Source organism: Lissotriton helveticus, chromosome 10 (genome assembly GCF_964261635.1).
Source record: "Lissotriton helveticus chromosome 10, aLisHel1.1, whole genome shotgun sequence".
NCBI lineage: Eukaryota > Metazoa > Chordata > Amphibia > Caudata > Salamandridae > Lissotriton > Lissotriton helveticus.
Window position 1 is genome coordinate 177432724 of NC_136071.1, and position 14937 is coordinate 177447660.

The 14937-nt window shown below is 49.6% G+C and overlaps 1 protein-coding gene across 1 annotated transcript in view; it reads left to right on the forward strand.

The window, feature by feature from the left end:
• The first annotated feature begins 365 nt into the window (after positions 1-365).
• The window catches only part of FSCN1 (fascin actin-bundling protein 1), an 84517-nt gene continuing 69945 nt past the window's right edge, over positions 366-14937 (forward strand). Inside the window, exon 1 of the mRNA XM_078665042.1 lies at positions 366-1365. Within this exon, the coding sequence (XP_078521168.1) occupies positions 534-1365 (832 nt within the window). The 5' untranslated portion in view covers positions 366-533. The remainder of the gene's footprint in view (positions 1366-14937) is intronic.

Consider the following 14937-nt stretch of genomic DNA (forward strand, 5'->3'; position numbering starts at 1 on the left):
CATGGCGACAGCTCCCCTGCATTTCCCCAGTTCTGCTCATTCTAGCGAAATCCTATCTTTGAGTTTTCCAGGAGTCTGCAGAACAGAAACGTGATCCGCTATTTTGCCGGGCACTGGAAACAGAAAGTGGCTTTATTCTGATGTTTGGCACACTGATCTGTCCGGTGCGGCAATTGCTTGTTTGTTTGCCCTTTGTTTAATTGCATTCTCCCCCTTTAGGAATGTAGCAAAAAAACAAACAAAAAAAAAAGAGAGGCAGCTGCCCTCTGCATCCTCTGTGTGCGGGGCTGGGAGGAGCCTTGCATCTGACATCACCCAGCCTATATAGGCTGCAGCTGGAGGGGTTTGTGTGTGAAGCAGGCATTGTCAGGGTGCAGAGCGGGGCTGCTGGTTCCTCTGCAGGCAGCAGCAGACGACAAGGGGTTTGCTTGGTGGAGAGGGTGCACACAATAGAAACAGAGTGCACGCAAATCCCAACACACACCACGCGCACACCTCGCTTCCCTCCATTTTGCACCAGCAGCCCCTTCACCATGACCACCAACGGCACCAACGACTCGGTGCAGATCCAGTTCGGCCTCATCAACTGCGGCAACAAGTACCTGACGGCCGAGACCTTCGGCTTCAAGATCAACGCCTCGGCCTCCAGCATGAAGAAGAAGCAGATCTGGACGCTGGAGCAGGGCCCCGAGGACTCGACGTCCGTCTTCCTGCGCAGCCACCTGGGCCGCTACCTGGCCGCCGACAAGGACGGCAACGTGACGTGCGACGCCGAGGAGCCGGCCCCCGAGTGCCGCTTCGCCATCGTGGCGCACGACGACGGCCGCTGGTCGCTGCAGTCCGAGGCGCACAAGCGCTACCTGGGCGGCAGCGAGGACCGCATCAGCTGCTTCGCGCAGAGCATGGGCCCGGCCGAGCGCTGGAGCGTGCACCTGGCCATGCACCCGCAGTGCAACCTCTACAGCCTGAGCCGCAAGCGCTACGCGCACCTGAGCGCGGCGCGCGCCGAGCTGGCGGTGGAGCGCGACGTGCCCTGGGGCGTGGACGCGCTCATCACCCTGCTCTTCCAGGAGCAGCGCTACAGCCTGCAGACGGCCGACCACCGCCTGCTGGCGCACGACGGCGGGCTGCGCGGGGGCGGGGCCGCGCCCGACCGCGCCACCGGCTACACGCTGGAGTTCCGCGCCGGCAAGGTGGCCTTCCGCGACTGCGAGGGCCGCTACCTGGCGCCCTCGGGCCCCAGCGGCACGCTCAAGTCCAGCAAGAGCGGCAAGGTGGGCAAGGACGAGCTCTTCGTGCTGGAGCAGAGCTACCCGCAGGTGGTGCTGAAGGCGGGCAACGAGCGCAACGTGTCCACGCGGCAAGGTGAGGAGGGGTGCGCGCGAGGGCCCGCGGCGCGCGCTTGGGGGATAGGGGTGCGTTCATAGGTGGTGGGCTGTCAGGGAGCCGAGTTGTACTCTTAAGTGTAAAGGATGCATTTAGTGCAGGCTGTGCACCGATACCATGCAGGTTTGGTGATGACCGTGCACTATTGAAAGATTTTGGTACTGCCTTGCCATGTTATGTTGCTAAGTAACGAATCGAGAGGATGCTGTTCCGTATGATGCTTACTGGATGCACCGCTGAATAACTGCTGATTTGAATGAATCTGGTGATCATGGCCGCCTACCGTGATGCAGCAACTACTTGCAGCGCTCATTGCATTATTTTCAAGCACGTTGATATTCTCAGTTTATCACTTTTGTCGTATAGTAATGTCTTACTGGAAAGTGGCGCACGCTGCTGCGGCAGTGAAGAAGCACTTCTAGAAATGATGGTTGTGATGTACTATTAATGTGTTGCACTACTAGCCTGTGGTCATGCACTAGTGTGTAATGCACTTCTGTTGCTCCTATGGTGCACTACTGCTGGACATAGCTCACTAATATTGGATGGTGCACTAGCCCTCAACGATGGTGCGTTACTTTGTGATGGTGAGGATGCCCTGTATTTGTTTTGATTCACTGCCCGGCTGTGTGATTAAGATGTGTCCTGTTGATGGTGCATTTAATGTAGGTTGTACATCTGCACTCGTGGTGCAGTTCTGTTGTGTAGTGATGCAGCTCTACTCCATTCTGCAATGCTGGCGAAGAACTACGTTGTGCTGTTGCAGCACTTTTTATCGTGCCAGATGTAATTGATGCTAACTCACAAAGTATTGTGCGTGAAGCGCGGTGATGCTTGTCTATACTGTAATATTGCACTGACTTGTGATTGACGACTCCTACCTGGCTTGTGATTCACGCGCCTACCAATACATTATTCACGACCTAACAGCCCTCTCTCCCCACCACACCACACCCAGCCCTGGGGGTCTTGGTGTCCGCAGCACAGAGTGCTCCTTTCCTGGTAACGTGGGCCAGCTCTCCACCCCGCGGATGCTCCAGTCTGACTTCTTTTTAGCACAATACAAACCCAGATTTTCCCATAACGTTTATCTACATGTATCAAACAGTTACGGACAACGCCCTGTTTAACATACTGAACAAACTGATTAATTCATGTTTACCACTGGCTCCTCCCACACAGCTGCCAGGTATCCTCGCGCCACGTGACACGCTCGCGCAGCCATTCCTGGTTTTACGCCAGAAACGCTGTGCTTTCTGGGACATGTAGATATGCTTTCAAATGTGGCGTTATGGGCATATAGTTACATTGATGCAGAGGGCTCAATAGTATACAAAGCCCCAGGACTGCCTCAGACACCAGACCACTTGAAGCTCTGTTTCCACTACTTGCCATTAATATAGAGAATATTGCAAATATAACAGCGTCGAAAGGCGCCTCAGACCTGTTCATTATCCGTAGAGACTTCGTTATCTACGAGTTTAGTGCAGCCTCTGCTTTAGTGTTCAATCCTTAACCCGGTTTTAACATATCTCTTTAAAAAAAATTAAAACCGTTCTCTCACTGTGTTCACTGCTGACGCGCCCGTGTTGGCTTCACGGACTCTCGATTAGTTAATCTCCAGGGTAAATCTCTTTCCTGCGTCAGTGAGGGGCTGTCCATTATCGACAGGTTCCAAAGTGTCGCCCCCATTTTTTTTTTTTTTTTGCATTTCATGACCGCTGGGAGTCTGGCATTGTTGTTACCCCTCCACCTCCCCTTAAGCCCTCCTTCTAAGCTTCACATGTGCATTCGTCTGATTTTGTTTAGTCTGCAATATTTTGTTGTGGCATTTTTGGCCCAAGAAACTTAACTGTGCCCCCTTGAATTCAATCTGGGGGGGGGAGGGGGCCAAAACGCCTCTTCCTTTCCATCACCGCCCTACCTCCTTTCATCGTTTAGAGTTGTTGGAGCTTGTGATAGGTAGGCGCAATAAAGCTGCCAGCCCCCAAAGCCTGTAGGGCGCCTCAAGGAGCTTTGGGCTTGACAGCAGTGCCCACCAGGCTACCCGTGCCAGCTTCTTCAGTGCCATCTTGCATGGTCTGCAAAGAGTGCCGGCTGTCACCTCGGTAGACCCGCTTCTTGAAAAGCAGTACTTGTATATTTTGGTGTTAAACGCTTCTAGTGCAGCACAGTATGCACGCTTTAGGGGATTTGTGGTGTGCACGAGCATAAGCCACGACCTACATACACACAGATCCGGAACACAAAGGGCTTTAGTCTCTGCTGCTTAATGCGTTCTGGATCTGCACAATGCTCCCTGCCCCCTCCATCCACGGAGCTTGAATGCTGCCGGGCGGATGGCTGTGTGAATTGGCTGCATCGGTGACTGGCCCCCTGCTCCCGCGATATGCATTTCAGACAATGGCACAGCCGTATCTCCCCTCCCCCTGTCAGTGCTATTGAGTGTTTGAGGTGGCTGATTCATTTCGTCTGTACAGCTCATTCTGTCAACAGCGCATCCGTTAGTTTTGTACAGATGGGGGATGTGTACCGATTTGCCCAAGATCAGACTTTGATCCGGGAGTAGATGGGATTCTAACTCTAGACATTTAATGTTAGACCACGTGTCGTGACTATCGCATCCAGTTCCTTTCTGCCTCCGTCCTAAGGGGACGATTTTTCCATGAGGAATCAGGAACTCTTTGTGTAGAAAAATGTGTGTGGAAGGGGAGGCGGGCAACATGAAGTGGTATTTAAGCTGGTTGGAAATTAAGAACTCGTATGTTCCGATTTTTAACAGGAGAGGTGTCATTTTGAGACACCTAAGGGGATCGCTTCCTCTTCACCCATCACTAAATTGTGTCAAGCCATTCGGCAAACGAATTGGGCACGAATTTTATCGGCGGACCACGTCTGGGTGAAAGGCTGAGACGGTTCTGCTTGGATCTATGCCAGCGACTTGCACATCATACCCAGCTCTCACTTACTAGCTTTTATTTCGTTTTGCTATTTTTTTATGGAATGAAGGTAGGTAGGTCTGTGTTGAGCGTAGGAGAGCTACATTTTATTTAGCCGCGAGTCTTCCTAAATGGTGAAATGCTCTCACATGGGGCTTGGAGGTCGGTTGGTAGCCACACTTTTGCAAGCGGTAGCTGTTGCTTAACAAGGGGGTGTATGTTGCCTCTGTCAGAGATCGGAGTCACTAAGCCTGAGGCTGCGATTTCACCCTTGCATTTGCTGCTTGAATCTCTCACCAGTCTGGAAAACAGATGTGACACTGGGAGGAGCAATGCTTTGGCAGCCCCCCAACTTCCTCCCTCGTGGTATCTCAGTTGATTCCTAGACGGGGCACGTGCGGCCGAGCCTTCTGTCCGTAGAGATGGTTCCGTCCAGCGCGGGGGAGTCCGTAGTTACCCCACCGGTGCAGTGTGGCGGTGGAGAACTTCCAGGGATGTGTCAGAGGTTCAAAAATATAATTGACACGTACTAAAAGCCGGGCATGTTGCTGTGCGTCCAGCATCCAACCAATATGGCGATTTCTGTCTGTGGCTGTCTGCAAACTGAGACGGGGAGGGACAAAGGGATGGAGTTTGTAGCCTGCGCCTTTGGCTCCAGCGCGTCTCTGATTGGTCCGGGCCGGCCGTGCCCGCATCAGATGGTACCCAGCCGTTCCATCCTACCTGCCACGGCGTGGCTCTGGCGCAGGGCTGGCGACCGGAGCCCTGGCTTATTCTGTATTCACCTGTGGAGGCGAGACGCTTTGTGTCTCAGCAAAACCCGGTGCCCCAGCGGCCTCTCCGAGCCCCCGGCAGCCGTGCCTGCGGCTTCTATGCTGAAACCCCATCCACCCGCACATCTGTTCCTCATCTCGAGCCCTGGCTGGCGGTGTCCGGCTGCAGTGCAAACACGCTCCCTTTGTGTGGCGACGGCGGCTGCACAATGGGCAGTGTGACTGGAAACGTGGAGATTGTGGAAGAAATGCCCGTCTGGGACATGGTGCGCTCGGAAACGTGGAGTGAGGTTCGCGTTGAGGCTCTGTAGTGGGGAGTGACCACACGACTGTGTGAGTGTAGTACCAAAAACAATTACTGAAACTCAAGAGGGTAGTTTTATGGCGCTCATTGATACCCCCAAATTATTAGAGACGGATTATTTCGCTCCACAGACAGACCCTCACTTCATGACATCTGTCAGTCTAACTCATGACTGGCCTTGCACTCTATTGCACTTTCCTCTGTTGTGTGGACCTCTCTGTAGCCTTCCATGGAGTTTCATTTGATAACGAGAGAACCGCTTCCCCATACCCCTAGGAACAGCCTTGGACCTCAGAGCATCCTGTGATTTACCCTGGAGGTGCCATCCTCTCCACCGCCGGACGGCACCCACCCTGCAGAACTTCCGAAATGGCCTAAATAACTTTATGTTCGACTGTCCACTCCAACCGCAGCACCCTCTTCCACCCCCAGTGCCTGGATACCTTCACGTTTGATGAGGAGCGATTATATAAATGCATTGGTTAAAATTTGTGTCCACCCGCAGCCAGTCTGCGCTCTCGAACCAGGACCATGGGCTCTGGCATGGTGTCGCTGTATAGTGGCCCCGACGAGCTTACAGCTTCCTGGGCATCAATGAGAACCTGAAGAAAATAATACCACACAATAAATTACAGGTTATTCAGGGGCAGTTAGCAACAGGGTGCTTTTATCTGGTTGCCAACCTGAGCTGATACCCTCCACTGGATGCGGTCCTTTGTGGTTTTCACCCCACAAGTCAGGTGAAGGTTGCTCCTGCACAAGTTCGAGGGGTACCAGTCCACCGCTGCACCTGATCAGGAGTTCAGTTGTCTAAGCAGAATATGTGGGCTCTTACTCCAATCTGATGGTCCTGTCATGGGGAGGGGGGGCTCTGAAGGTGTTGGTCTTGTGACCAACATTTGTGGGCATTGTTTGTTTGCACTAATCACCTGTATATCACCCTATACTCTGCTACATCTCAAGGATGGCTGTTGCCACCCAAGAAATCCACCCCTTTGTAAGACTGCTCTGGCCCAGGAAACACATGATACTGCTGAAGAAAAACTGATTCTCTTGTGACTGCAGACCTATGTGGCATCTCTATAACAATAGCTACAGTGGCGAGTCGTGATAGCGCAAACTCAATCCCTAGTACCCTAAAGTAAATCACAATACATTTTTGAGGTGCTCCAATGAGACATAGGAGCAGCCACACCAATGCTCCTTAAGTTCAGGAATTCCTGAATCAAAAGAAAACTGATCTTGTGTGCACACGATGACCAGCAACTCATGTTTTGTTCCCTGTAGGGTGCTTAAGTTCTATTTGTCAAAACACTGTTCTTTCTTCAATGCACCTCCTAGCCAACATGTTTCGTCAGACTTCATTGCTGTGATTTCTTCAGGGCTTAATTTGGTATACATTCCTGAATAAGTGTCAGTCTTCAAATTTCTTGTCAATGATGCTCAGAAAATAAACTCTCATAACTTAGCATGAATGAGAGCATCATAATTATCAGAGATCAATCTTAAGTCCCTTCCTGTCGCTGAATCACCATGTGTGTATTCATCACCAGTGTCATTTGTGCGTTACGTCATCTAACTTTGCAATCCTCAGATCGAGTAAACAATACAGCTATGTGAGCTGATTAGTCTATTTCCGTCAGTCTCCCGTCCACACAGTGTCTGCCTGAAGAGTTAATTTATTGGGCATCCCTAACAAGAATTTATAAGGCTACTACTCTTTGGATCAATTCAAGCCCTGAGGAAGTCAAGGCGACAGCCTGGCAAAACACGTGTTGGCTAGAGGATGTGTAATGAGGAAAGAGGCACAACGTGTTGGAATAAGGAAAGGAAGGGTTCTACAGTGAACAAACCATAGGTATCCTAGTGTTAACAAGGTCTCTTTTCTTATGCATTTCTATGGTAAACAGGAGCAGCCCTGTCACATAGGTGCTGGTACGCCTGTCCTTGGAAGAGGTTTGACGTCTGAGCTCCAGCTCCCAATCGTATCTCTGGCATCTTGATTTAAGATCACAAATGAGAGCACTGTGTGACTCTTCGGGACCACCCCACAATCTGCATAAGACTGGTCCTTTTTCTCTCATGGCTTTTAGGAAAGGGAATAGTATCAATGCATTTCTCATTCCCCACAACTCCTTTCCACCACCCAAGCTTCCACTGCCAGCTTTACAAATTAGAAGAGAACACTTGACACCCTCTCTCTAGGTGAATCAAAGCAACTCCAAAGTGTCGGTTTAGTTGGATTTAGCCAACACAATATGTGCAGACTTTCCTGGGGTTGATAAACGATTTAACTTTTTAATGCATTTTTTTTATTCTGAGAGCCCTCCTTGCACTAGCCAATGCAGCGAGTGAAAGAAAGGAGTTTGGAGTTGTCCTCTGAGCTAAAATTTACAACATGAACAAAGCCCTTAGTCTTGCAGTTTGTGTAGTGGAAACACGTTTCTCATGGCACACATAACATTCAGTCTGCAGCAGCACGAAGGCTACATTTCGTGCAGCATTAGCACTTTTACTTGCACAAGATTACTACAGGGGCATTGCCTGCTCTGTGTGTAAATATACGCAAGCACCAGCACTCATTTTTCGAGGCCGATACTTTATCAGACTTGGACCCTCAGTAAGAGAGTGAGTCAGGAGAAATATAGGGAAATAGCAGAAATAAACAATAAGCTAAATTGGCTGGACTTGTAAGGTGGTGGTGGTGGAAAGAAACACAAGACTTAGGCAGGCATGGTGAGCACAATTCTAGCGCTGGCCATCTACGAAAAAGAGCTTTGTACACCCAATTGCAGGTTTACTTTCTGCAGTGTAAGCTTTCCTGGCACATGGAGTAGGTACAGAGTGTGCAAGCTTGCCTCCTGCACTGAACAGGTAAGGTGGAAGCTGCAGCACTGCAGGTTTGGATCACATGGAACGGGCAGGACAAGCAGCAGGGCAAGCTGGACGGATGTGCATATTCACCACGTGCAGCACTATAAGCAGAGCAAACTTGTCACACTGGTCCGTGCACACTGTGAACAGCAACATCGAAAGCTTCCATGGAGAGTACCAGCCAAGCACCGGTTTGGTCTGACAGCACTAGTGTGAAATTACCTCACACAGCACACGTGGAAGGTGTCCCCACAGTAGTGATTAGGGGGCTGGAGTGTTGGCTGGTGGTAACCGCAGGGAGCTCTCCGTGTGATCCTGTACAAACTGAAGTTTTGGTTTCATCTCTAACTCCATCAAGAGTCACGAGTCCTAACATAACTTTGAAATGGGGATCAGGAATATGCATTTTTCTGATGATGTAAGGAAACCTAGGTGTGTCTTGGCTGTTAGGGTCTAGGCGACTGACCTTGGGAGGTCAAGCATGCACCGGTCTATGGAACACCACAGCTGTGCGCCTTGGGTTCAAGCAATGGTTTGCAGCTGGAAGCGAAGTGCTTCTCCCAAGAACACTCCAAACTCAAGGTTTGTTTGTTACTTCCACGGTCTGAACTCTGCTCTTATTTCATAATTCTTGTCTCTTCGAGATGTGCTCTCCTTACCCAGTGCTTTCAGTGGAAATATAAAAGTGCAGGTACTCACTATTTGGCATACCGGTTTGTGTCTGAGAAGGTTAGTTACTCTCCCGTTAAATGTATTGCAGCAGTACTGAGAAGTACAGGTACGCTCTCTTTCAAATTAAAGAAGTGCGGGTACTCCGTACCGCACAGTACCTGCCCATTTAAAGCACAGTCCTTACCTACAAAGAAACGTGCAACCTCTGATCGAGCGCAGGGGAGGCCTGTCCTTCAAACACTTCAGTCCTGTCTTAGCGTCAAACACAATTTCACTGCTCAGAGTTGCAGAAAGATGCAGGTGATGCCTCCTTCGCGTGAGGCAATGAGCTGATGAGTCATAGAACTAAAAACCTGAGCGCTGGTCCCACCCTGAGATGGTCCTGGTGCATTCTGCCTGACATCATATCTGGCTCTATGCGACGGCTCTTGTGGCCGGAGCAGTGCCGGCTGCAGTGTATTGATCCTCCTTGCCTGGCAGCATCCTAATCTTTCAGGTTTGCAATGCAGTTATCCTGAACCCTCTTTCTAAGGCCAGAGCATGACACTGCAAGTTCCTACAGTGTGGATGGTGCAGTTGACTACTGTTCAATGTTGCTGGTCTTAGAACTGTGTTTCAAGAGGATAGGATCCATGATTTAGGGTTCTTGTCCACTTTCTCGCCTTCGTGAGGTGTGGAAATCCGCTTTGTCAGCCAGTGTGAGACCAATGAGTCTTCTGCCTCCTCCTATTGTTTTGCATTTTTACTTTGTGTAGTGAGGAAAGTAAGTGTCTGTCTTTGGAGTGTGATAAAGGGGATGTTGTCTCAGTCAATTTTAGTGCCTGTGGAAGTTCAGCATTTCTTACTGGAAAGTAGCTTTGATCTTGGAAAACCTACTAAAGTATGTTAGGGAGTGAGCTCCCTTTAGGTCTAGCTTTTAGCAAATCCTAACCAGGTATTGTAAGCGGAAACTATTGAAAGGCATGTTGTGGCGAGGGCATGTAAACATTTCGAAATTACAGAATGAGACTAAAGTCATATGAACTTCTAATCCAACTGTGATAAACACTATCTTAAAGGGGGAAAAAAGCCTGGTTTTGGCCCACTCCAACCGTACCTAGTCTGTGATCACATCTTCTTCTCGATGAAATACAAATGATCAGATATTGGCTGTGTCCTAGTGCCATTTCTCTTTGACCTGCATCATATTCTGCCGTGTTGAGCACCATAATCCTACTCTTTCTTCAAAGGCATGTGTTTGGGTCAGCTGGAGCAAAGGTCATCTTTTGCCTCTAAGATCAAAGACGGTGTCATCCTGCACTCTTGCTGCCTCCTGGGTCAAAATCAAGGCTTATGCGATTCCTTAGGGTCTTCTTGCTCCCTTTGCATCTACCTACATCCCTAACAATTCAAACACACTTGTTTAATCAAAGCTTCTAGTCCAGGCACAAGTAGAGGGTACACACGGGTAGACGGTGCCTATCACTCTTTTCACACAGTGCACGCTGTCTTCCCTGCCAGGAGGTCGGGACCCACAGAAATATGGTAAACTTGTCCCAGTGGGATTTTCAGACACTGGAACACATTCAGCAGCGTCTACACTGTTGTCTGCTCTTGGTCCCAGCAGCACCGTGCAGATGGGGAGGGGGACTTATCAGACTCCAGCTGGACCCATAACAAAGACCGGAATTGGGATGCTATGTGGCCTCCTTTTTTTTTTTTTTTGAGTTTCCAGGTTGGGAGCTATGTGGAGCCTCGCACCTAGATTCAGTGGAGGAGAAACAAAGGCACACAGTTTATAACTTCACAAATACATGAGAAGCATGCTTTTGATTTTGTTCAGTCCCTGTATATGAGAGATGCATTCACTGTAACAGGGGCGGCCTTAGGCATGTGCAAGCTGTGCACCTGCACAGGGCCTCCAAACCCCAGGGGCCACCACGCCAATATATATCCTTAATATAATAATCCTCTGAGGATGGATACATATTTGCGAGGCAGCCCCTGGCAGGGATTTGGCGGCCTCCGGCTCTGTTCCACTTCCAAACACCCTGACCCCCCCCCCCTCTTCACTGGCCTCCGCGCTCCGCCCGGACCCCCTCTTCCGGGGCCCCCTACCTATACTCCCTGCCCAGGGCCACCATGAGCCTTGAGCCGCCCCTGACTGTAAGAATGTCAGATGTGTTAGTCTGTCCAAGTATTTACACATATAATTTAACCCCTCCCACGCTGGTGACGGAACCGCTCCGTCACGCCCCTCGGGTGGGCTGTGCTGGTGACAGAGCGGTTCCGTCACGGTCCGCTCGCCGCGCCTGCGCGGTGCTGATTTCGTGCCTGCGCGGCATGTTCTATTGAGCGGGCGGGGCCGTGACGGAACCGCTCCGTCACAAGCACAGCCCACCCGTGGGGCTTGACGGAGCGGTACCATCACTAGCGTCGGAGCGCCGCGCTCCCCCCACAGCGCTGCGGCGGAATTGCCGCCGCAGCGAAAGAGTTAAATACTGCTATTTTGTTATTTCTTTCAAAGCACAGTAGTCATACTCCTCCTTTTGCAGGGTGTCCGAGTTCTTTACATCACACGTACACATTGGCAATAAATTAAGTGTGTAAAACAATGTACATGGTGTGTTGCATAAGGCAGTGAGTCTTACAAGGTGTAGGAGCTGCATGTCCCTCGTAGATCACTGTTTTGTTAGGATTACACTGTATGAACTTCAAACAACAAAAGGATCTCTGCATTAAAATCAGTAACCCACTTACCTATTTACATAACATAATAAAAATCTATCAGTGTTTTACATGATGTGCTTTGCAGGAGACCTACTAACCCTTTATGCTACTTTAATTCAAAACTAGGCCTAGACAAAACAAATCTCCAGCAAATGCTTTAACCTTCAGAGTTAACTTAATATTAATGTCCCTGATGTTTATTTGGTGCACACAGAACTCTAGAGCAGGTGCTGCAAACCCATACGACATTTAAAAATGCAGACTTAGCAAACAATTGAGACCCAGATTTTGCGTCTCGGGTTCCGTCATATTTTTGGAACAACCCAGGTGCAAAATCTAATTTGTTAAATATTGTAATGTGCTCAAATGCACTCATTATACACCTGCTAAACGTGTGAAATCTTAAGATCGGACGTCACTTCCTGTGATGTCACACACATACTGCTTAATTTGCTTAGTCTCCCTCCCACCCCTTTCTTTCTTTGGGACTTGTGCTCTGCTTCTATTCCAGTTCTAGCAATAACAGACTGAAATGGAATAAGCCTAATTTACCACTGACCAGTTTCACGAGTGTATGACTGATACACCCCTTTCACTATTTCTAAAGTTTCCCACAATGTTCACAGCTATTGTTGAAAGGGGCCCAGTTATCCAGGAATTAAATATTCTGTGGTGGCTTAAACTTGTAACCTTCAGAATGGTGTTGGTGCTGTGGCTCTTTATGTCTATTTCATTCACTGGAGACTGTTGTAGTTCTGCCAGCCTTTGCTGTGGGTATCCCTTTCTAACCGGAATTAGTTGGAGTTACCACCCTTCTAGGCTTGCCTTCTTTCAAAAGTAAATCTATCATTTACTCATTTACTTTTTCTACTGAAAGTAGTGTGATAGCAAAACTGTTTTGTGTACCAGGGAATTAATGGGCTGGCCTTTTCTGGGCCATATCACCTTGATGAATTCTGTACAAGCGTGCTTGAGTATTGGCTGTGTGGTTTCCTTGCTTGTGGTCCAACACCCATCATTATGCTCGGTCACTGCCATCAATGGAATTGAATACCTGCAAAATGAACGGTCTTCCAGCCATCCTGCTGCGGTGGATGCTCAAGGGTATGTGGGCGTGTAGATCAAAGTCCAAATTGGGACCTCATCTAACACTTTAATTTGCTACATGTGTGAGCAGCCTGGTTTTCCTGGCCACTGACGTGGGCTTATTTAGTCTAGTGTGGGGAAGGTGAAGGTTTTGTGGTGTAGATCTGAAGCAGATGCATAGCTTCAAGGGACTTGGAAGGGACGGAGATCAAGAAGTGGCATGTTAACCACTTCTCATCTATGAAGTTGTTCAGTGGTAGCCGTCCCAATACCCACCAAATAGAACAGCAAAGAAGATGATCCAAGAAATGGTCCATGGACCTGCACGTTGGTGCACAGTGGAAGAGGAGTTCCCTTTTGATTGTGAAGTCTTTGGCATTACCATTGCAAGTGGTTGTGGGTTTCCAAACCAGTGGTCCAAGTTCTGAGCTCCTTTTACTGTGGTAGTTTTATAATGCAACCGCAGTGTAGCATCAAGTAGTTGGAATCTGTGGCACTTTTTGTAATGCATCACTTGAGTCATTTGTGCCTGCGTGAAAGGTTAAGTGCTTCTGTGTTCAGTGAGCTGGTCATCAGCTGCAGGTTTCTGTGTGTTACATTGTAGGAAAGTAGTATCTGCTTCCTATGGTTACCCCCACTTTTTGCTTGATGTCTCACTGTTTTTGGCTAGTCTGACCGGGATCCTGCTAATCAGGACCCCAGTCTATCTGCTTTCTCCCTTAAATGACATACATGTACTTTGGTACACTCCAGATTGGATACTGGGGTACCCTTATAAGTCCCTAGTATATGGTACACCATGTACCCAGGGCATAGGTACCCCAGAGGATCCCATGGGCTGAAGCATGTATTATGCCATCCATGAGAGGCCCGACAAAATGGAACTCTAGGTCTGCTCCTGCAGCCTGTGTAAGAGGGTGCATGCACCACTTACTTTAGATATAGGTTCGCTAAATCTAATGGTCACGATACTTAAAACTTATAAGTCACCCCTATAGCAGGCCGTAACAATCCTGAAGGCAAGGTGCTAGGTTTTAGGTGAGAGGGTGCCCCTGCATGAGCAGGGCCACTCTGCAGCCTTCGGATACCATTCTCCCAGGTTGTCTGTGACTCAGCCAGACATATCGGTAGAGGTGCATTATAACCTTGCGGTAAATGCTATCTCTAAAAAGGCTGCATGGAAACATCGTGTTTGGTATCAAACACCTTGGAATCCTACCTCCACACCAGTAAATGTTGTGGAGGTATGATTTCACCCTTCTGAAGCGAGCTTCGTTGGGTCACTGGTCTAACCGGTGCCTGCCTTCTCGACCCGGACAGCACAAAATGGATGCTGCCGACCAGAGACACATCTCTGCCATCCTCCTGCTGCTGAGCCAAGCTCGAGCAGAGGAAGGCATCCTGTCACGGGAAGGTGTGACCACCTAGACGGGGTTTAGTGTATTGGAGCTGGGTGGATGCACTCTGAGTGCCTGAAAGTCTGCACCTGGGGCACATTTGGTGTCCCTGTGCATAATCCATTTCTGGATGCCATTGGCTTCTGCTCTGGTGTGAACTGGACAAAGGACATGGAGGTAGCCGCCCCGCTCTCCTGCCCCTCCCCTAGGAGGGTCCCCTGAATCTGTCCAACCCTCTCACGTGGGTATAAAATGGGTTACCTGGCTACAGGACATTAGATTTTACGTGGACAAGATTCTTCAAGAAGAAACCACTGACCTTCGACCGTCTGGACACAAGCTAGACTTTGCTGGACCTCGACTGGGCTCTATTTCGTCCCCCTTTCTGCCCGAAGCTTAGTTTGTGCCTTTGCTCCATACAGGCTTCGTGCAGGACCTGTGGTGCACTAAAGACCACAGAAGACTCTCCCTTGGAGTGAAGGAGTCACTCCACTGCTTCGCAGACACCTAAAGCACAACAGACCGGTCTGCTGCTCCTGCGTACTCCGAAGATTTCAGCAACACAGGAGGTGGGTTCTTGAAGGTCCCTGAGATCAATCTGCCCTCACCGAGTTTGAAGCCAGTATCCCTCATGGGGGCTACGTAACCTGAACCCCTGTGCACCATGTCAATCAATCAAGACATTTGCAGAGCGCACTACATACCCGTGAGCAGGGCTGGACTGGCCATAGCGGGCACCGGGCAATCCCCTGGTGCGCCACACGGGTGGGGGCGATTTTTGTTGGCCTTTTTTTGCA